Source organism: Denticeps clupeoides, chromosome 19 (genome assembly GCF_900700375.1).
Source record: "Denticeps clupeoides chromosome 19, fDenClu1.1, whole genome shotgun sequence".
In the NCBI taxonomy this organism is placed as follows: domain Eukaryota; kingdom Metazoa; phylum Chordata; class Actinopteri; order Clupeiformes; family Denticipitidae; genus Denticeps; species Denticeps clupeoides.
This window is the reverse complement of record NC_041725.1, coordinates 19564043-19584917: the sequence shown is the minus strand read 5'-3', so window position 1 is coordinate 19584917 and position 20875 is coordinate 19564043. Positions and strand designations below refer to the sequence as shown.

Genomic DNA, 20875 nt, shown 5'->3' with positions numbered 1-20875 from the left:
GAAGAGAAAGAAGACCTGACATTCGGTCCCCACAAACACACCTGTATGTGTGTGTGTGTGTGTGTGTGTGTGTGTGTGTGTGTGTGTGTGTGTGTGTGTGTGTACCTCTTCTGTAGGAACTGATGCTGGTAGGTTTCGGGGTACTGTAGGCAGGTCTTAATGAGGTGAGACAGCTGCTCCAGGGAGGGTCGGGCCAGGGGGGGAGGAGGTTCCGGCTTAAACTTCAACAGGACCATCTCCTGGTTCTCCTGGGTCCAAGCATACACACACACACACACACACACGTCTATTATCCACCGACAGGCTGATTTGTTATGATGTGTGGAGGCAACAGAAGCACACAATTAAATATATCCAATAATCGTACCTGTAATGAACTGAGATAAACGAACTTTAGCTCAACTTTAGGACCCTATATGAGGCACAGTGCCCTCAGATCTGTGGCCTAGCGGTTAAGGAAGCGGCCCCATAATCAGAAGGTTGCTGGTTCTAATCCCGATCCGCCGTGGTGCCACTGAGCAAAGCACCGTCCCCACACACTGCTCACTCAGGGTGATGGTTAAATGCAGAGGACAAATTTCACTGTGTGTATCACACGTGACAATCACTTCACTTTATCGCTTTCTAGGACATTTATGCTGAGTTGAGTCTTCGTGGCCTAAACTACGTGTGTCTGCAGTAGCAGCAGTAACGCTGCGTAACTATTAAAGGAGGAGCAGCGGAAACCCGAGGACTCGTACGTCTGGCACTCACTTCGCACTTCAAAAGCTCCACCCTCAACATTCTGCCGCGAGCGGCGGACCCGCGGCGCACGGTGTCGCTTCATTCACAGCGAATCGGAAGCTCCTCCGCAGTCAGACCACACTTCACATAACTGGAAATCTGAGTAGAAGCCCCGCCCACGTCCCGTTCCCTCGTCCTTCTCGACCAGGCGCAGGTTGGGACGAGCAGGTAAAAACGTCTACGCGGTGAAATCAGACTCTAAATAAAAGCAGCAATGATTTGACGTGAAATCACAGAGGAACTGGGTGGCGAATTAAGCAGCTGTGCAGCTGGTCTCGTCTGAAGCGGCGCCGGCGTGCCGGTGCCAGTCGTGCCCGCGCGTGCGGTGAGTAAAGGTGTCGGCGGCCAGGCCGCGTCTATAAAAAGCTCGGAGGAGCTCCGCGAATTACCCATAAGCACTCAGCTCACGTGCGCTCGGCCGCCCCCCCGCCTCTGTGAATGAGTGCGCACGGACAGCGTTGCCATGCAACCGCGTGCTGCTCACGCGACCAATAAGGCGAAAGCAGCGGCGGGGGACAGCGAGGGGGAGACGTCCGAGTTTCCGGCGTCTATTTTAGGGCTTCAGATGTACGTCTGTTGCTCGTGTAGTTGAGGGAATGGATTTCGAGCGATTTCCTTTAAAAAAGAAACTCCTAAACAGGTGAATGGGTGGCAGTGTGTGTGTGTGTGTGTACCTCTCTCTGTGTGAATGAACAGGCTTCTTTGCCAATTCTCTGCAGTGCCACGTGAAGCTGCCCCTCCAGGATGAGCTGTTTATTGTCCTCCACCATGTACGCCTAAACACACGCAGTATTAAAAAAAACAACACACCTCACATTACACACACACACACACACACACACTCACTCTTCTGGTACCTTCCAGAGGACAATGATGTCCAGCTCTATTTCGCTGCACTTCCTAATGATGCCCAAGCTGCTGTCAGCCCCGCCCACCGGGGCAACTTCCTGTCCCAGAGTTACGCCCAGCTTCGCCTGAACAGGGGCGGGGCCTCGACGGAAGAAGAAATCTGCACAGGGAGTGGACGAGCTCACGATCTGGGTGGGAAAAAGAGGAATAAACTTGTTCGTTTATTCAACTTTACTGGTCCCCGAGGAGCAATTTAAAAGTTTACAAACTAATATTGGTTATAACGTGTGCAACGTTCTTAAACATTTTTTCAAAAGAATTTCCATGACAATTACTTTGACAAATTTTCATGACCATTCGTTCTCTGAAAATTCTAAGCAAATGTTAAAACAAAATAAACAGAAAAAACACAAAGAGTCAAATTTCCATGACATTGTTCACTACGTAAAGCTAGTAAAGATGCTATAGAGTATCGCTAGTTTTAAACGTCGTAGTTTCTCGCCCCGTCTTATGGGAACTATGTACTTCATTACAGATTCATGTGTCAATCAGATTTCAATTACTTTTGCAGAACTTTATTCACTAATTTCCTATTTCAAAACTTTAAGGCCCGGAAAACTCTCTTTTCAAATTCCATAACTTTTTGTTTGTGTGTGTGTGTGTGTGTGTGTGTGTGTGTGTGTGTGTGTGTGTGTGTAGGATATGTACATTAATACCTGCTCATTCCCAAGATTCAGGTCGGCAAAGACCAGCTTCTCATCAGCATCTGAGGATCCGCATGATCAGAGAGACTGGAATTATCAACAACGCTTCTCTCTGTGTGTGTGTGTGTGTGTGTGTGTGTGTGTGTGTCGTACCATCTTGAGATCTGCTCCTGCTCACTCTGAAACACAACTTCCCCCTCTCTCTGTTCGCCAACTTAGAGTCTACCAGGCAAAAAAAAAAAAAAAAAAAAAAAAAAAAAAAAAAAAAGAGGAATCAAATACAAGAGCCAGAAGGAGGCAGGGACTGGACACGGGTCTCACACACACACACACACACACTCTCCAAATCAGAATATTGGTTCATCTGCAATGACTCAGCAAATCTCAAAGTGACCGAGTTTCCATTCAGAAGTTAAATGCAGCGGGCAAAAACTGCACGCGCACACACACACACACACACACACACACCTTCCAGACAGAGAGGACGGCTGTTTCTATAGAAACTGCAGCTAAATGGATGATGCAGAGACGACATCAGAAAGAGAAGGCACGCTCCTACACACACACACACACACACACACACACCTTTGTCTCCGGTGGGGTTAATGCACGTGTGAAGTCTCCAAATGCGACTACTGCTGGACACCTGGACGATGTGGAACTCTCGTACACCTGCCTCGTTCTGGTGAAGAGACACACACATTTGAAAGGCGTACGATATCTCCCGGTCCGCGGTGAGGAACCGAGTTACGGCGTTTGCCTTACGGTGTTGATGTTCTCCACGTCCACGAACAGCAGCATGCTGCCGCTCTGCTCGTCTGGCCTGCTGGTTTGGCGCCGTGTGGGGGACACGTGGACGGTGTTGCTGCAGCAGGCGGTGGCGCGCACGCACAGAGAACGACTCGCACAAATCACCGCCGTGTGCCGTAGAACCCTGTGACTGAGAGACAGAATTTCAGAACCGGTCCTCCTACTCCTATTAAAACGGGAGGTCGAAGGTCAAAGCGGCACGCCGCGTTTACCTGAGTTTGCCGTTTTTCTGTGCATGCTCGTAATAGAACAGGAAGTGGATCTCGTGCACGCCCTCAGAGTCCGGCCCCCTGAGCCACATGGGCAGCTGAAGTGCCTCCCCGGGCCCGAGGACTCCGCCCGGCAACGGCACTTCCATCACGCCGGCCACATCCGCTCTGAACTCCGCCTCCGAAACCCGCGTCACCTTGGCAACGGTGGAGGGCGGGGCGGCCACGGTCTTGTAGGCGGAACAGTGCTCGGAGGAGGAGGGGGAGAGGGGCGTGTGGGCGGAGCCTGACCCGCCGAGGGTGAAGAAATTCGGGTGGGTGGAGACGACGCGTAACCCGGACAACGGCACGGCGCTCACGTTTACAAACTCCCACCCACGCCTTCCGCAGCTCGCTGCACAGCAGCGCCGTAGGGAAGCGCAGGAAGAACACCTGACACACACAAATTTGCACATTCAGACCCGTTTTCTGCATATTTGTCGATATTTTATAAGTCCCAGGTTCAAACCCCACTTAGTATCATCGTGTCCCTGAGCAAGACACTTAACCCTGTCTCCAAGGGGACGGTCCCTGTCCCCACACATGTATAAGTGTGATAAAATGTTGACTAAAACCTACAAATTAGTATGCAATTTTTGCTCATAAAGGGCAAAACCTTTAATTAAGCCAAATCCACAGACCCAAAAGTATACGAAGACTTTGTGGTGAGTTTTTATTTGTCCATAAAAAGACTTTTTGCTGAGGTGGTTAAAGCGCCACCTTCTGGTTTGTCACTCATAAAAATCATTGGTTCCCGACCTGAACTGGCTCCATCTGCTGAGTTCTTAGGATGGACAAGGGGACAACTAGATATGCCGAGGTCAACCAACCTCAAGCAGTGGCATGGGTGGTGTTATGATGGGGTCAAGCCGGTGGTCTGGACCATATTTCACGCTGGTTTTGTCCTCTTTAGTCTGGTTGAGTCGAGCTCCCTGAAGCTCCACATCCTGACGACCTCTCACCCACAGATCAGCAGCCTGGAGCCCTACACACACACACAGAGAAAAGTCCATGTGTGGAAGTGTATGTGTCTCTGCTTGTGTGTGTGTGTGTGTGTGTGTGTGTGTGTGGTACCTTCTGCTGATCCATTAGTCATGTCCGCTGTGCCCAGGTTGTAAACGACCCCGAGGACGCGCAGCTCGCCTGTCTGATGGGGCAACAGCTTCAGCCGAGCCTGAGTGGGGACCAAACCTATAATGAGCTACTCAGGCTCTACTTAGCAACGGTCCCCTGTGGACCACGTTCTGGCGTCCCCACGTTTAACCCCGTTTAATACCACAAGTAGCCCATTCCCCACGGAATAATGTGCAGGGAAGCTGTCTGAGGTGATTTAAAACGGGGTGGGGCGTTGGAATGAATCTCATTATCGATGCATTGCGATACAGACGTGGACGATTATGTGTAACGTAATAATGACGTTTCTTGGTGGTTTTCTGGTTAGAAAGTAGTGCCGGAAGCAGCAGCCCTGTTCTGGGTAGGAGTTCGGCCTCGTCCACACAGTCGTTTGAAATGAGCGGCATAAATGAAATTTAAGTGAAAGTGATTGTCACTTGTGATATACAGCAGCACAGCACACTGTGCACACAGTGAAATGTGTCCTCTGCATTTAACCATCACCCTGAGTGAGCAGTGGGCACCATGACAGGCGCCCGGGGAGCAGTGTGTGGGGACGGTGCTTTGCTCAGTGGCACCTCAGTGGCACCTTGGCGGGTCGGGATTCGAACCGGTAACCTTCTGATTACGGGGCCGCTTCCTTAACCGCTAGGCACCCAACAGCTGCGTTCAACTGGTGTTCGCTTGACAATGTTTAATACTCATTAGGATATCAGCAGAAATTGATGGCAAGAAAACGTTGCATGCAGCGTTTATTTGGACACGCAGCCGACGGAACGACGGTGCTAAACGGCCGTGTGGACACCTGACGGCAGGAGGGACAGAACAGCGCCGGGTTCAGACGTCTGTGTAAACGAGGTCCGTAACTGACGAATTAAAAAACAGCATGCGAAGTTCTGTAGAAAGATAGACGGGATGAATCGATAATCGAGGCACTGATAATCGTAATCGAGTCGCGAGACCAGTGAAAGTTTCCACGTCTCGTAACAGCTACCGTCTACAACGAATCCGAACAAAATGTAACATTTCCAACAGACGCACCACTTTGGTCTCCTCTGGACTCATGAAGAACTGTGGAATGACTTCAGTTGCAATGATGTCATTTTTGGGCACAACCTGGACGGGAGGAACACACACACGACAAAAACTTAATCACACACACACACGCGATGACGACGTGAAAGGTGCCGTGTGCTTTATAGACTACAGGAGTGTGTCCACATACATGAGTGTGGACGTGTGTGTACCTTCGGATCGAGAGCCTCTTTCTCATTGCTGACCGACTCGCCGGCCACCGGGCTCTGTGATTGGCTGAAATCCTTGGCTGTGAATTTCCACAGCAGGGACATGTGGGTGAGAAGCAGCGGCACCTTCAGGGGGTTGCGGAGCGACAGCTCCACGGTGATTGGCTCTGGGAGACACGCGGCGAGCGAGAGAGAGAGAGAGAGAGGAGTTCTGTACCGCAGCCTCGGGCGGGGGCGCCAAAGTTACGAAAAGAGGCGATCGTTACCCTCGACGACGGCGAGCGGGAATCGCAGGTTGTCAGTCGTGTGACTCAAGCAGGCCTGGGTGGGCTGGAACGAGGTTGGGACCACGCCCCTGTTCACCAAGGCCACCACCTGCTCCTCCAGCCGGACCCAGAGGCGAGAGAGGTCGGCGTCACACTCTTGGTCCAGGGTCACGTGGGTTGCGGCCTGTTTTTCACCTACTCACACACACACACAGACACCCTTATTTTATTTAGATTTAACGAAAGCCTAAATCCAGACCATGTAGGGGTCAGTAGGGGGCGCCCACCTTCTGCTGGTCTCCGTTCGTGGCCGAAGAACACGCGCATCCGGGCGCTATTGAGGTAGGGCAGGGGCAGCTGGGGCAACACGCTCTCGGACCCAGACTCCCCTGAGGACTGACCCACAGAGAGAACGGTCGCGGGGTGAGTCCGTGCCCGTAGACGCGGTGTGCGTCTAGTGGACACCGAGCCGCTTCCTACTGAAGGCGGGCAATACGGCCAAAAAAATGTCACGTAACAGTTACAAAGGAAAGGGAGGGGACTACAAAGCCCTGAATGGATATATATATGGCTTATAACGTTGTGATATTGTATCAATACAGGGACGTAAAATATCAAAATGTTTGTATATAAATTTAGTCCAAAATTAAAGTTCTGAGTTCCGAATACTCTTTAAAAGACAATATTCCACAATATTGTATCATGCGGTCTTTGTCAATACACACAACCAGTCCAAAGTGTCCAAATCGTTCACAATCTCATATGATATTTACATCTACATTTACAGCATTTATCCAGAGCGCCTTACAACCAGTAGTTACAGGGACAGTCCCCCCTGGAGACACTCAGGGTTAAGTGTCCTGCTCAGGGACACGATGGTAGTAAGTGGTGTGTTAGCCCCTCCGCGCCGTACTTCTTTGGTAGTCGTGTAGCAGGGCGTGCGTGTACCTTGTAGACGTAGAGGTACTCCCTGAGGAAGGCGGCTTGCTGGACGGGACTCTGCTGGCTGTCGTTGACGAGGATGTGGCGGAAGGCGGCGGCGGCGCTGCCGGGCTGGCGCAGGGTGAAGGACTGGCGGCCGATGGTGAAGTTGATGTGGTCCTCCGCCAGGGACCAGCCCTTCCCGCGGTACACCTGCAGTGCCTGGCAGTAGCAGCGCAGCGCGTGCTGCCTCTGCGCACACACGCGCGGTCAGGAGCGGCTTCGCGGGGACACAAGGACGAGGACAAGGACAAGTTCACGCACTTACCTGTCCGGCTTTGCTGTACCGGTGTCCCGACAGGATCATGTGGAACGCGAACTTCCTCACCATCGGGTTCCGCATGTTGATGAAGCAGTGGGCGGCCTGCTCCAGCAGGAGGGCGCTACGCAAGTCCGAGTCCTGAGTCCACACACACACACACACACACACACACACACGGAGGGGGCGTGGTTAACGGTAAATCAGCAGTGACGTAATTACCGACGCCGCGGGGCTCCAAGGACCTAAAACCGCAGTTCGGACCGGATCCAGACCGGTACGGAATATTCGTTCCAATCGACAAGGCGGCCAACACCGCTAACCGCGCAGCGACGCGGCGGCCGCGAAGGCCGGCGCCAGCTCACCTCGCTGGTCATCTTGATCAGCAGCGTCGCCGCCTCCGAGTACTTGGCCTGGCTCTTCAGGACCTCGGAGCTGAGCAGAGCGCAGCGTTCGGCCAGCAGCATGTTCCTGGTGGGAAAACGGCAATTTCTGCTGGTTTCTGTTGCGTATTCCGGAGATAGAGGCTCGTTCTTCATTTCATGGTTATTTTATGTATAAAAATAACCATGAAATGAAGAACGAGCCTCTACCTTTTTTTTTTTTCCTTTGTTAAAATAAATAACCGCTCTTCTCTTCTGCGTCGGGGCTCCGCGTTCGTACCTGCAGACGTCCCTGTACGTCTGTATCGCCGTGTCCATGTAGTGTGCCGGATACGGCCTGGGAGCGGCAGTCTGCAGAAAGGCCGAAACCGCGGCCATTTCCTGCCGAGAGAGCGAGAGGGTGTCGGAGCGATAGAGAGAGGAGGTCAGAGGTCAGGTTCCGGGCGAGTCTCACCAGCGACCCCGCGGCGTACATCATGGCCTGGTCACTGAGGAAGTCCTTCTTGGCCGTGTGGTAGCAGCTGTACGCCAACTCGTAGTGCTGCACCAGGAAGCACAGGTCGGCCATCTTGCGGATCTGCAGCTCGGGCGCCTCAGGAGGGTAGCTGCAACGTCACAAGGTTAAAGGTCAGGACTCATGTGATAGTCATGTGACCAGTTACACCGTGGTCACACTGTAACTGTGTGCGTGTGTTGGGCTCACAGAAGTCCAGCAGTGTTTTTCAGTTCGTTGATGCTTTTCTCCGGAACTTTCCCTCCACCAAACCACTTCTTGGTGGCAGAGAAGAGCGACCTGCTCAGACCCTTCCTGGAGAGCAGCTGGGGGAACACAGAGGAGACATTTACATTTACAGCGTTTACCAGACGCCCTTATCCAGAGCGACTTACAATCAGTAGTTACAGGGACAGTCCCCCCCTGGAGACACTCAGGGTTAAGTGTCCTGCTCAGGGACACGATGGTAGTAAGTGGGGTTCGAACCTGGGTCTTCTGGTTCGTAGGCGAATGTGTTACCCGCTTGGCTACTACCACACAGGAGACGTCCATGAAAAGGGAATCCACCCCATATGCTGTGTGTGTGAGCGAGTGTGTATGTGTATGTGTGTGAGAGAGTGTGTATGTGTATGTGTGTGTGTGTGTGTGAGCGAGTGTGTATGTGTGTGAGAGTGTGTATGTGTATGTGTGTGTGTGTGTGAGAGAGTGTGTGTGAGCGAGTGTGTATGTGTGTGTGAGCGAGTGTGTATGTATGTGTGTGTGAGCGAGTGTGTATGTGTATGTGTGTGTGAGCGAGTGTGTATGTGTATGTGTGTGTGAGCGAGTGTGTATGTGTATGTGTGTGTGAGCGAGTGTGTATGTGTATGTGTGTGTGAGCGAGTGTGTATGTGTATGTGTGTGTGTGCGAGTGTGTATGTGTATGTGTGAGAGTGTGTATGTGTATGTGTGTGTGTGTGAGCGAGTGTGTGTGTGAGCGAGTGTGTGTGTGAGCGAGTGTGTGTGTGTGTGAGCGAGTGTGTATGTGTGTGTGAGAGAGTGTGTATGTATGTGTGTGTGAGCGAGTGTGTATGTGTATGTGTGTGTGAGCGAGTGTGTATGTGTATGTGTGTGTGAGCGAGTGTGTATGTGTATGTGTGTGTGAGAGAGTGTGTATGTGTATGTGTGTATGTGTGTGAGAGAGTGTGTATGTGTATGTGTGTGTGTGTGTGTGAGAGAGTGTGTATGTGTATGTGTATGTGTGTGTGAGAGAGTGTGTGTTTGTACCTGGTCATTCAGCTGCCGTATGTTCTTCTCGATGTGCGGCAGAAGCCCTCTGAAGGTGAACTCCTGAACAAACTGCCGTATCCGGTCGTGGTCGTTCAGCGTGAGCCACGCCCCATGCAGGGTGTTGAGCGTGCTGGCGCCACCCTTCTGCAGCCGCTCCACCTCGGCGTTGCCCGCAGGCTCGCCGGCGTCGCCGGGGAAGGTGGGTTCGGCCGCCTGGTCCAGCTGCAGCGGGTGGTCGGCCAGGTTGTTGGAGACCGTATCTGCTGACGCAGCGACAACAAGCTCATTATGGATGCGTCGCGGCGCAGAAGTGGACGATTCGGCATGGATACGGTGCAGAACATAATCGATTACATCATGATGACGATGCCTGGTGATTTTCTGGTGCCAGTAAAAAAAAAAAAATAATAATTCTGGTTAAAAAGTAGTGCCGGAAGTGACTGTGCGGCCTGATCTACAGGGCACAGCGCCGCTCCGGGTTTTGAAGTTTGATGCTGCCCAGCACGCCACTCTGCGGCCTTGTGCACGTACCATGGTCAAAGTTGAACACACACAGACACACACACACACACACACACAAACGTGGGAATGGAGGAAGAGTGTCCGGAGATCTACATCAGAAAGTGCTCTGCATTTAACAGTCGCCCTGAGTGAGAAGTGGGCGGCCATGACAGGCGCCCGGGGGGCAGTGTTTGGGGACGGCGCTTTGCTCGGTGGCACCTCAGTGAACCTTCTGATCACGGGGCTGCCTAGGCCACCACTGCCCCAGTTTGAAATCAGCTTTAGGTTTGCTGCAATGACGCTACGGATGTCTGAACCAGACGTCCGGTGTTTGTGGCATCAGGTGTTTGTGGACATTATAGCAAATCAAAGCGTCCACACGGCTGGACGAGACCTGAACTCGTGTTTGAAAACGTCATGTGAAGTCATGTAGAAAATGTATAGGATGCATTGCACTGCATCGGCGATCGAGGCACCGATAATCGTAATCAAATCAAGTTGTGAGACCGGTGAAGGTTCACGCCTCCACACCACACACCCTAGTTCCTCATTTGGGACAATTTAAACCTCCTCCTGTCAATACGTGACACGCCCAGGTGTAGCACAGCGGCCATGTCCTTATCAGCACTTTAATTCAGGCGTTCTGATGGGTGAACCACTGAACGTGACATTGACGAAGGAATAAGGCGTATGAAGTTCACCTTTGGTAGAGTCGGTGGCATCCATGTCAGAGTTGATGTCATTCCCCATACTGTTCAGATCAGCAGACACGCCTCCGTCGTACACGTCCTGCACACACACACACACTTCATCACAGACTGTTACCGTGGCTGGGAGTTGAGGGCATCTGGGTGAACGTACCTGGGTGAACGTGCTGCTCCTGTTCAGGTACTGGCTCCACGGGTCTGGGATCTGCTCGTCGGCCGCCGCCCCGCCCTGTCTGGAGTTGATCTTCAGCAGGTAACACGCCTGGGAGCCGTAGCGCTGCTTCATGTCCTCGTACACGCTCTCCGCCCTGATCAGCACCAAACATGGACTTCAGCTCAGTGTTCAGTCAGAGTTTCACACACACACACACACACACACCTCTGCTGGTCTCCCTGGCTGAGGTCGTGCAGCAGGACGTAGTATTTGAGCGTGTTTGGGATGAACCAGCGGGGGTGTGCGTATTCGCCGCTGTGCTGGATCTTGTGCTGCTCCTGCGACAGCTTCAGGAACTCCTCCATGGGGACGGCCTCGCTGGACGACACCACCAGCATGCCTGTGCAGGATCGGTCAAGGAGGGGGACACGCGAGCGCCTGCGCGGCGCGGGCCGCCGGGTTTCGGGGGAAAAAGGATACAGGCCAGGTAGTGGTTGAGGAACTCGTGTTCAGACGCGGGCATGGACTGGAGGAAGTTCTCCCTGTACGCCTCAAACCAGGGGGTGGTAGCTGCGGGGAGAAGGAAGAAGTAGCGTCAGCCGGCGCTCCAGGTCAACTGGGGACGGGAGAAGGCCGGACGAGGAAAGAAGAAGCTCTGCAGGGTGTGTGCATGTGTGAATTTAAGCATAATAGGAAGGGGAGGCAGGGATGAACCAGAGTAGCCAGACCCCACCCACACACACACCTGCACACCAAGGACCTAGCCCCAAGTGACCTTTGACCCCACGGTCACCACATGATTGGTGCAGACAGGTAGGTACAGTTCGTATAGCATCAGAGGTGTTGGGACCAAGAAAACCCCTTGTGCTGTGCAGTTAAACGCCAGGGTCCACCTCATCACAAAATGGGGCCAGGCTAGGGTCAAAGGTCAAATGAGGGCAGGGCCCAGAAAGTTTACGCTACAGATTAGCAGGAGCAGGAAGTGACCTACAGACAAACAGGAAGTAAAGTGAAATGATGACAAAATCCTCAGAATCACACACAATGTTGTACAGGCTGACGGGGCGGAGTCTTTTCCCTACACACACACACACACACACACACACACACACACAGTTGAAGCACTAAACCCCACTACTTGAGAAGGAGCTGCAAGGAAAGGAGAGTCCCGACTAATCAGCTATAAAGAAAAAGGGACATACGAGGACACCACCAGTCAGCGCACACCCACTCACACACTCTTGCACACCTGCCGGTGGTGGTGTGTACCTGTAAAGTGGTTGGAGGTGCTGAGCTCAGTGAGTGTGTTTCTCCAGCTGGAGTACCAGGGCACACTCGCTTTTAACGAGCGATCTGGGGAGAAAGAGCCAGGAGCGGGATTAACACACACACACACACACACACACACACACACACACACACACACACACACACACACACACACACACAGTCTGACTCTCTCAACCACATCCACATCAACCTCTCACATCCATTACTTGAGGAAACTGCAGGACTGTGTTTTTAAGTCAGAAACGCCCACTGGACAAAGAACCAATCAGCAGCCAGACGGGAGATTCCAACGTCACAGGTTCTAATTACAAGATTCACATTTTCTCACATTGCAGAGTTATTACGGAGAAACGCTGTGCAGATCAAGGTGTCTGCAGAAGGTCGGGTTGTAATATCATGCTATGTGCCAAGTTATATTTTCTAACCAAGTTTGCTTTTTGGTTAAATAATACCAGCAGACGAGACGAATGGCAATTATTTAATTTGAACAACATGCTACTCTCTCACCCTTAATCTGTCACGCTGTTCAAATTATTTATTCGTTACTAAACATTAGCCCCATGAATGCGCCATCTGTCATAATTTACATCGACATTTTCCACGAGGACAGAAGAAATAAGCAGCTGTTTACCCTGGAAAGTTAAACTCCTAACAAGAATTCAGGACAATAATGGCACACACACACACACACACACACACACACACACTTCTGGAAATCTGAGTGTCTCTGGGGACAAGTACGACACACACGGTGGTGAAGGAGGTGTGTGAACGGAGCTCTTACCCGAACATCCATAACAGACACCAACAGGAAGAGACAAGAAACAGAAAAAATGAGACCAGTAAACACACCAATGGTCTCCTGCCCCCTGCAGGCTGACAGAGGAACCACAGTCTCTCTCAATCTTCCAAAAGATACGACAATCCCGGAGTATTTTAGGAACAGTAAAACCGCCCACATCTTAACAAGTATCAGTCCATGTGTGACAGATCTCAAGTGAAAAAGAGGTTCTTGAGGGCAAAACGGTGCAGAATATTAGAGTAGAAGAGTCCACAGGACATTAGTAGGCTGGATTTTTCCACTTTATCTAGAATGAAAGTGGAGCTGCTAGAGAGGTTGTCTCACCGCTGATGTTGAGGTCGTACTCTCCGGCCGTGATGACGTTGGCGCTGCCCGTGTCGGGGGGCTGGCTCTGGGCCACCACGTGTGCCAGGTTGGCGCGGAGCGCCGCAGGGTGGGGTGGGCGCAAGTTGACGCCGGTCACGCTGATGCGCAGGTTCTTCACCAGCACCAGCTGATTGTTGGGGTCCCGGAGGTGTCCTGCAGCAATAAGCGAGGTGAATAGACGACATTTCATATTTAATATAAATATGTAAAAAGTTCCTGTGCTTGTCCACACCCTGTCATACCAAACATAGCATCGGTACAGAGTTTGAAGTTTCAGTATCGTGACCAGCCAAGTCCACACGAGTTGAATTCTATGGACTATGTGGTCACCGCTTGTTTCGCCTGAGCGAGACCGAGGCCCGGGTCCATAACCGAATTGAGCCACTAAACCAATTAACCAATTAAGGCCAACGACCGAGTCAGGGTGCAAATACTGAAAATACAGACTGTTCATTTACAACGAAATCACATAAAACGACGGACTCTCATCGTCGGCAATTACTGTACGAAATCAGTAGAAACAGTGCAGATAATGCATTTTTTACATTTTAATGACAGCATTCAGTCTTATTGGGCCGGATTCTATCAGCATGGTACATCTTGACTCTAGTCCATAGATTGGGGTTTTCTATTGGATTTAGGTATGGAAAACTTTGTTTTCTTCTGGTGAAGCCGATATTGGTGTATCACTGACGTGTCACTGAAGGTGAAACTCCTCCATCATCATCTTCAGCTTTCGTGCGCCTGAAGGTTGGCCCAAAAGTGAGTCAACAGAGCATTTGTTTAAGGGTGCGCGCACAACGAGCTTATTCCGAGTCTTTTTTCCGTCCCCTAACAGACGTCTTTGTTTTTCAATCGAAATGTTCAGGGTTTATGTGATATTAGAGGAACTTCTTTTAGAAACCACATGAGCCTGGCATTTTAACAGTGGGTGTGGTCCACAGAGCAGTGACAAGAAGATCTGGGTGGTGGTGGCCTAGCAGGTATGGAGGTGGACTTCCACGCATGGCCACAGCTGATGAACGGGATGAGGGTGGAGCTGAGAAAGCTGAGGGGACGGAGTCACGCCTGACAGTAGGCAGGTGATCAATAATTGATGCCACCGTGGAATAAAAGACCTGAGAGGACATTAATTAATGACACGGTGGCTGCGAGTAGTGATGAACACGGCAGTTCCTTTAGATGCACTGAATCGTTAGAGTCGTTTCATTAAAAAGATTCGTTCAAGCGATTTGTTCACCGAATCATTAAGCGAATGGCAGGAGTGAACCCGACTTCCTGGACTGAGTGTTGTGGCTGTGTTCCTTTGTAAAAACTAAACTCATTTTTAAAACCATGATGTTTTAAGTGTCCTGTCCTATGGTCTGCTACTTTACTGGTCCAGGATTGTATAATTCACGCCAAACACAACTACTACTCTGGTACTACTATGTCACCTCCGGATTCTATACCATCTATCTGTACTCATCTTTAATTAAACCGTGATTTATTGGTACTAAGTAAACATTATCTAAAAACTGACAGTGTTGATATTGATAACTGTTCTGTCCATTCTGTCCAACCATTACTACAACACCGCCTGTCCATCATATAACTCCCGTTTTGCAGCAGTTATGTCTCATACCCTCCGATCATCATGGGGGCAGTGGTGGTCTAGCGGTTAAGGAAGCTGTGGGCTGTGCTGCTGTGTATCACATGTGACGATCACTTTTTTTTCTTCTGTCCATCTGAGTGTCCTATTGGCCGTCTTACCTCTATGGGGAGCACAGCTTTTAGCCGACCTGCACCCAGGCTCTGTAATTCACCATCACCCAAGATCAGAAATATGAATTCACTTTCGCACCTTCAAATCCTCACTCAAAACCGGATTCTGAATGTTCTGCATTCTGAATGTTCACTGATTCGGCTCATTTAATCACTACCGTGCAATCTGTTACTGCTACACTGGTCATTGCACAACCTGTGCACTTTAAAGTGAAGTGATTGTCACATGTGATACACAGCAGCACAGCACACGGTGCACACAGTGAAATTTGTCCTCTGCATTTAACCATCACCCTGAGTGAGCAGTGGGCAGCCATGACAGGCGCCCGGGTGCCATGACAGGCGCTCGTGATTCGAACCGGCAACCTTCTGATTACGGGGTCGCTTCCTTAACCGCTAGGCCACCACTGCCCCTCTATGGGGGAGCATCCATGCACAGATGCATTTCACTGCGTGCTGTACTGCTATAACAACGCATGTGACTAGTTTAAAACCTGAATCTTGAACCCATCTTACTCCTGCTAGAGCTGGCGAGTCTCGCTCTCCTCTCATTATTGCCAGTCTAACGACTGAGGTTTGTTTATCTGTCAGAGCAATATGATTCGTAGTGATTCGTTCACTCAGGTGTCGGCGACGCGGCACAGTCCAACCCCAGGGCTTGTAGATGCTCTACCGGCATGATATTCTGACGAGGTACGCTGATCTGTCGGAACACCGACTGACAGCTCAACCGAGCTGAGAGACGAATCAATCACTTAAGAAAGTGATTCGGCTCAGTAGGCTCCTTTAAAAGATTCGTTCGCGAACGACACAGCACTCGCTGCGAGGGCGACCTGGGTGTGGCCCGGAGGTGACACGGTCACTGCTGCCCTCCAGGTGGTCGGTGACAGAGGACAGAAAGAACTTCCGGTCACTCTGTTTACGCCGCCCCGGCGGGGAGCGGCCTGTGGCCCCGCGGCCGGCCGCTCCGCCCTTGAGTCGGCCGTCAGGGGCCTCGGCGGCCCGCCAGGGGCCGCGGCGGGGATGTCAGCGGGTGAGACGGGCGTACCTTCGGACGTGAGTCGGCAGAAGGGCCGCAGCAGCTCCGGGAAGCTCAGGCTGTTTTTGCGGGTCACTTTCTCCGCGTCGTCGCTGCACAGGACGGCGACCATCGGGACGAACGCGTCCTGGATGAACTCCTGCACCGACTGCGTGCGCTGCGCCATGGCGCCGGGGCTCCGCGGCTCTTCGGGCGGCGGGGAGGAGGGTCGCTCCGCGTATCTGACGCGCCGGGGGGACCGCAGCGGACTTCAAGACTGACAGCCAGCGGCGGCCATGTTCGGTCCTGCTACCTGCTGATCGGCTGCTTTCCCGGCGTGCACCGCGCCGGTCATGTGATCTCCGGCGGCGAGGCTCGGTGTTGCCAGATCCGCCGTTTCCGGACGACCGTGAAAAAAATGTAAATAAGTGTAAAAAATCGAGATGAAATGCACACGAGGTTCACACACAACAGCGCAATATGAATTTGTACAGTAGAGCTAGGGTTTTTTAAATTGTTTGTGCTAATGCGGGGTTGAAATGTACACTAGTGTTGTATTATAATATCAAAGTATAATTCAGTTTAAAACCGCCTGGCGGCAGCAGACGCGAGGCAGCAGTGACGTCATTTGGTCGACGTCTCTCGCTCGATTTCGACTTTACCCGTTTAATCATCTTATTACTTCGTTGGTTATTTTATTTCACCAGTGTATGATGGATAAAAATACATGATAGTAACACACTCGCCTATAAACCACAACCACTCTCATCGGGTCCCTGAGCAGGACACTGAACCCTGAGTGTCCCCATGAGGACTGTCCCTGTTACTTTCAAATACATACAGTACAGGCCACACCTTCTGATTCAACGTGTTTTCTTTATTTTCATGACCATTTACTTTGGTAGATTCTCACTGAAGGCATCAAAACTATGAATGAACTATAACTATGGAGTTATGTACTTTACAAAAAAAGGTGAAATAAGTGAAAACATGTTTTATATTCTAGTTTTGTTGCTCTGATGACTGCTTTACACACTCTTGGCATTCTCTCGATGAGCCACTTTTTGTTAAGTACAGAACTCCACATGTGTTCATTCATAGTTTTGATGCCTTCAGTGAGAATCTACCAACGTAAATGGTCATGAAGATAAAGAAAACACGTTGAATGAGAAGGTGTCCAGTATTTTGGCCTGTACTCTACACGACTGACAGGGAGTGCAGAATAACAAATTATACATTTAAATAGAGAGAAGGAATACATGACATAATATTTTACAACATGACAGGGCACGTTGCATGTGTGAGGTTCCAGTCACATAACTGCGAAGTAATATGCTGTGGTAATATGCCATTTATATTTGTAGATTCAGATTCACTTTTACCTGTCATATGTATGTTAACGCAGGGTCAACATTACAATGAATGTGTACAGCGAGAAAACAAGTTACGCAGCCAAAATTTCCTTCTTTCCCTTTATTTATTGTCTGTCTGTCTGTGTGTGTGTGTGTGATAAATATCAGGCTACTCTGACCAGATTTTTGTAATATTTTATGTAATAAAGAAGACTAAAAAGTGTTAATATGAAGTAATAGGTATCCTTGCACGAACTGCACCAGTAAGGTTTAAAAATTCCCCAGAGTTTGTAGAAGTCCACTGTTTATTGCGCTTGAACCAGAGAATCAGAATCAGGACCCTTTTCACGTAATAAATAGGCAAAGTTGCATTTCGTCGCCCTGTGCTTGTACATGTGTAATGTCAATAAAGTCGAATCTAATCTAATCTAATCTAAAAATCTTAATAAAAAGTTGCAATAAGAGCAATGGAAGCCGAGCAATTTTTTTTCTTTCCTGAAAGTCATGCTTGAGGGTGGCACCATTCAGACCCACCCACAGGGAATTTCAGGAGAAGACAGGCAGGGTGTCAGCGGGGACTTCCTTTAGTGAGACGCTTTCATTTTCACATTCTCACCTATTAAAGGCTTAAGCGCAATAAAGCAGCCGCGCGATGGACCAGGACCAGGACCAGGACTGTCCGGTGTGCAGGGCTCCACTGCGAGAGCCGTCACGTACCAGGGCCTGCAGCCATGTGTGAGTGACACTGCGTCCGTCCTCCGGACCTTTAACTCATCGCTGACTGCGTTGCAGTTTCAGATTTAACGATTCAGGAGGAATTCGTAAGAATAAATTGAATTGTGATCGATTTTAACGCTCTTACACTTTCACCGTTTTGTGTAGTCCACGCTTTCACTGTGTTCAGACGGTGTGTGTGTGTATTTATGATCATCTCAGCTGAACACTAAAGTGAAAATGAAACCTTCAAAAAGTTCAGGCCACAGCTGCTGTGTGTGTGTGTTGTGTTTGCTCATGACCGCTTGTTGTTTCTCGGCCAGATTTGACCTTCACCTGGTGGAGAGTTTACTGTTCAGACATCACATGACTCACCTGCTGAGTTCCAGTAACGCTGTGCACTTCCTGTTTAAAAAGAAAAGTAACCGGCTTACGTGCACGTCCGTGTCACTAGGTTCTGTGCCAGCTGTCTGCGTCAGGCGCTGCAGGAGAGGATGCACTGTCCCATCTGCAGGACACCAGTGGACACCCGAGACATAATACCCGTGCCCAGAGTGTCCCGTGTACGCCAAGCGAGGGAAGCGGTGAGAGTCGGAGTAAATGCAAATAAACACACACATATTTGCACACCGAACGACAACTTACACTCAAGTTCTGGTCCTGTCCGTTTCAGGCCAGCAGGGCGTTTCGGATTCTGCCCTCCTCTGACCTGACAGCCACAATCCAGCCCGTCTCCGCCGGCATTCAAAGGTTAGAAGCCCTTTCAGAGTCAATACAAAGCCAAATAAGTGAATCTGAATCAGTGAGTCTAATAGGTCTAATTGATTCAGCAGTCATGAATGATTTCAGAACTGAAAACTGAGTCAAATTATTAAAAAATGATCCAATCTAGTCTGTAGAGACTAATATCTGATCTAAATAGTTTAGTTTCTCTCTGCATGTCTGTAATTTAGACGGATCAACCAGCTGAGGACCTCAAACTCAACAGATCAGACCAATCCTGGCCCGGCATCTTCTGTGGCTCCTCCTATCTTCAGACCTTACCAAGCACCTCCTCAGTCGACCACACCCATCCCAGCCGTGTTCTTCAGCCCTCAATCATCAGCGCCCCCCCTCCATCCGAGCCTGGCTTCTGTGCTCCTGGCAGACGTTGACTCCAGCGAGGATGAAGATGAAGAGGACGAGTGAGTATATAACCCATGTGTGCGCTGAAGTGAGGTTGGCCACGTGGTGATGGACTGGTGGTGATGTTTCTGCCACAGCATGCAGGAGCTGATGGACGAGCGGGCACTTCTGGACCACAATGGACCCAGGCGCCTCAACGAGTGAGTAAAGTTAACAGCCACCGTCACCGCCATTGGCAACAATGTCACAGGTTACATTGTGTCAATAATTCACGTCCACACAAAGCGGATAAAAAAACGTCTACAGTGAGACAGTCCCCCCTGGACTGTCCCCCACTTAGGGTTAAGTGTCCTGCTCAGGGACACAATGGAAGTAAGTGGGATTTGAACCTGGGTCTTCTGGTTCATAGGCGAGTGTGTTACCTTCTAGGCTACTACCACCCATGAAATGATTTATCGAGGCTTCGTTTGTTTAACAGGGTTTTTTTGAACACTTGTCTTATGCACTGTGTAAAGTGTTAAACTGTCTGTCTAGCTTCAATGTACATTTTTTGACAGGATGATGGTGTTCACTTGTCCCTACTGTAATGAGGGCGGTTTGGATGAACTGGATATGCTGGATCATTGTAACAACAACCATCACCATGACAACAGAAGTGTGGTGAGTGACGTGTGCATACACACACACACACACACACACACACACACACACACGCATATGGTGGTTGTTCTGTTGATCTGGACTCTCCATTTTGGTCTAGGTCTGTCCAATCTGTGTGTCTCTGCCCCATGGAGACCCGAACTACCACAGCCGCAACTTCATCGGCCACCTGAACCTCCGACACAACTACTACCACCAAGACATTACAGTGAGTCCCCCCCCCCTCTCTATCTCTTTCTCTATCTCTCTGTCACACACACATACACACACACCAACGAAAGCAAGCTCAGAACCAGCTCTAGACATTTAACCTTTAACCTTTTGTGATTGACAGGACATCAACCAGAGTGATGCCATGAATGAACAGGCTGCTTTGCTGGATTCATATAAAACGCTCAGTCAGAAACCAGCCTGAGATCACACACACACACACACACACACACACATACACAAACCCTCCCCCCCACACACACACCACATACACAGACACAAACCACACACACACACACACATACACACACACACACACACACACACACACACATTCACACACACACACACACACACACATACACAAACCCCCCCCCCCACACACACACCACATACACAGACACAAACCACACACACACACACACACCACATACACAGACACAAACCACACACACACACACACACCACATACACATATGCAAACACACAGACACACACATACACATACATGCACACACACACACACACACATACACACACATTCATGCAGGCACAAACACACTCTCCCGCCGACACACACACACACCTTCTCATAATATTCATGATAATTCAGAGTTCATAAAACCAGTACAGCTCTCACGTTTTCTTTGAATAAAGACTTCAACCTGCCCTCAGCCTCATGAGTGTTTTTACTGCATGTGTGTGTTTGTGTGTGTGTGTGTGTGTTATATACTGATTACCGTTAACAGAAATAAGAGCGTTCATTATTAACACCCCCTGTCTTATCACAAAACTCCGTACTTTACACACATA

At 50.2% G+C, this 20875-nt stretch overlaps 2 protein-coding genes across 3 annotated transcripts in view; one reads left to right on the top strand and one right to left on the bottom strand.

Moving 5' to 3' along the window:
• trappc8 (trafficking protein particle complex subunit 8) overlaps positions 1-16454 on the bottom strand; it is a 16863-nt gene extending 409 nt beyond the window's left edge. The window contains 28 exon segments of the mRNA XM_028961652.1: positions 106-248; positions 1458-1559; positions 1641-1820; positions 2349-2398; positions 2490-2558; positions 2922-3018; positions 3102-3276; positions 3359-3726; positions 3728-3787; positions 4225-4379; positions 4469-4568; positions 5549-5623; positions 5755-5918; positions 6018-6212; positions 6305-6413; positions 6966-7190; positions 7267-7398; positions 7623-7728; positions 7921-8021; positions 8095-8245; positions 8344-8459; positions 9397-9659; positions 10602-10689; positions 10762-10915; positions 10987-11161; positions 11242-11331; positions 13178-13372; positions 16032-16454. Coding sequence (XP_028817485.1) covers positions 106-248; positions 1458-1559; positions 1641-1820; positions 2349-2398; positions 2490-2558; positions 2922-3018; positions 3102-3276; positions 3359-3726; positions 3728-3787; positions 4225-4379; positions 4469-4568; positions 5549-5623; positions 5755-5918; positions 6018-6212; positions 6305-6413; positions 6966-7190; positions 7267-7398; positions 7623-7728; positions 7921-8021; positions 8095-8245; positions 8344-8459; positions 9397-9659; positions 10602-10689; positions 10762-10915; positions 10987-11161; positions 11242-11331; positions 13178-13372; positions 16032-16188 — 3995 coding nt within the window. The 5' untranslated portion in view covers positions 16189-16454.
• On the top strand, positions 16368-20307 carry rnf125 (ring finger protein 125, E3 ubiquitin protein ligase). 2 transcript variants are annotated; one of them, XM_028961656.1, is made up of 9 exons: positions 16368-16421; positions 17979-18088; positions 18522-18651; positions 18741-18817; positions 19021-19251; positions 19330-19392; positions 19750-19852; positions 19953-20060; positions 20187-20307. In XM_028961656.1, the coding sequence occupies exons 2-9, from the start codon at positions 18006-18008 to the stop codon at positions 20265-20267; spliced, it is 876 nt and encodes a 291-aa protein (XP_028817489.1). In that variant the 5' UTR covers positions 16368-16421; positions 17979-18005; the 3' UTR covers positions 20268-20307. The 2 variants fall into 2 exon arrangements, with proteins under 2 accessions (XP_028817489.1, XP_028817488.1); XM_028961655.1 differs by lacking the exon at positions 16368-16421 and having other exon boundaries at positions 17895-18088.
• Positions 20308-20875: the final 568 nt, after the last annotated feature.

Coding starts and splice junctions, on each gene's coding strand:
- rnf125 (XM_028961656.1), top strand. CDS start 18,006: ATGGACCAGGACCAGGACCAGGACTGTCCGGTGTGCAGGGCTCCACTG. Junction 18,089..18,521: donor ACCAGGGCCTGCAGCCATGT/GTGAGTGACACT, acceptor CCGTGTCACTAG/GTTCTGTGCCAGCTGTCTGC. Junction 19,853..19,952: donor ACCATGACAACAGAAGTGTG/GTGAGTGACGTG, acceptor ATTTTGGTCTAG/GTCTGTCCAATCTGTGTGTC.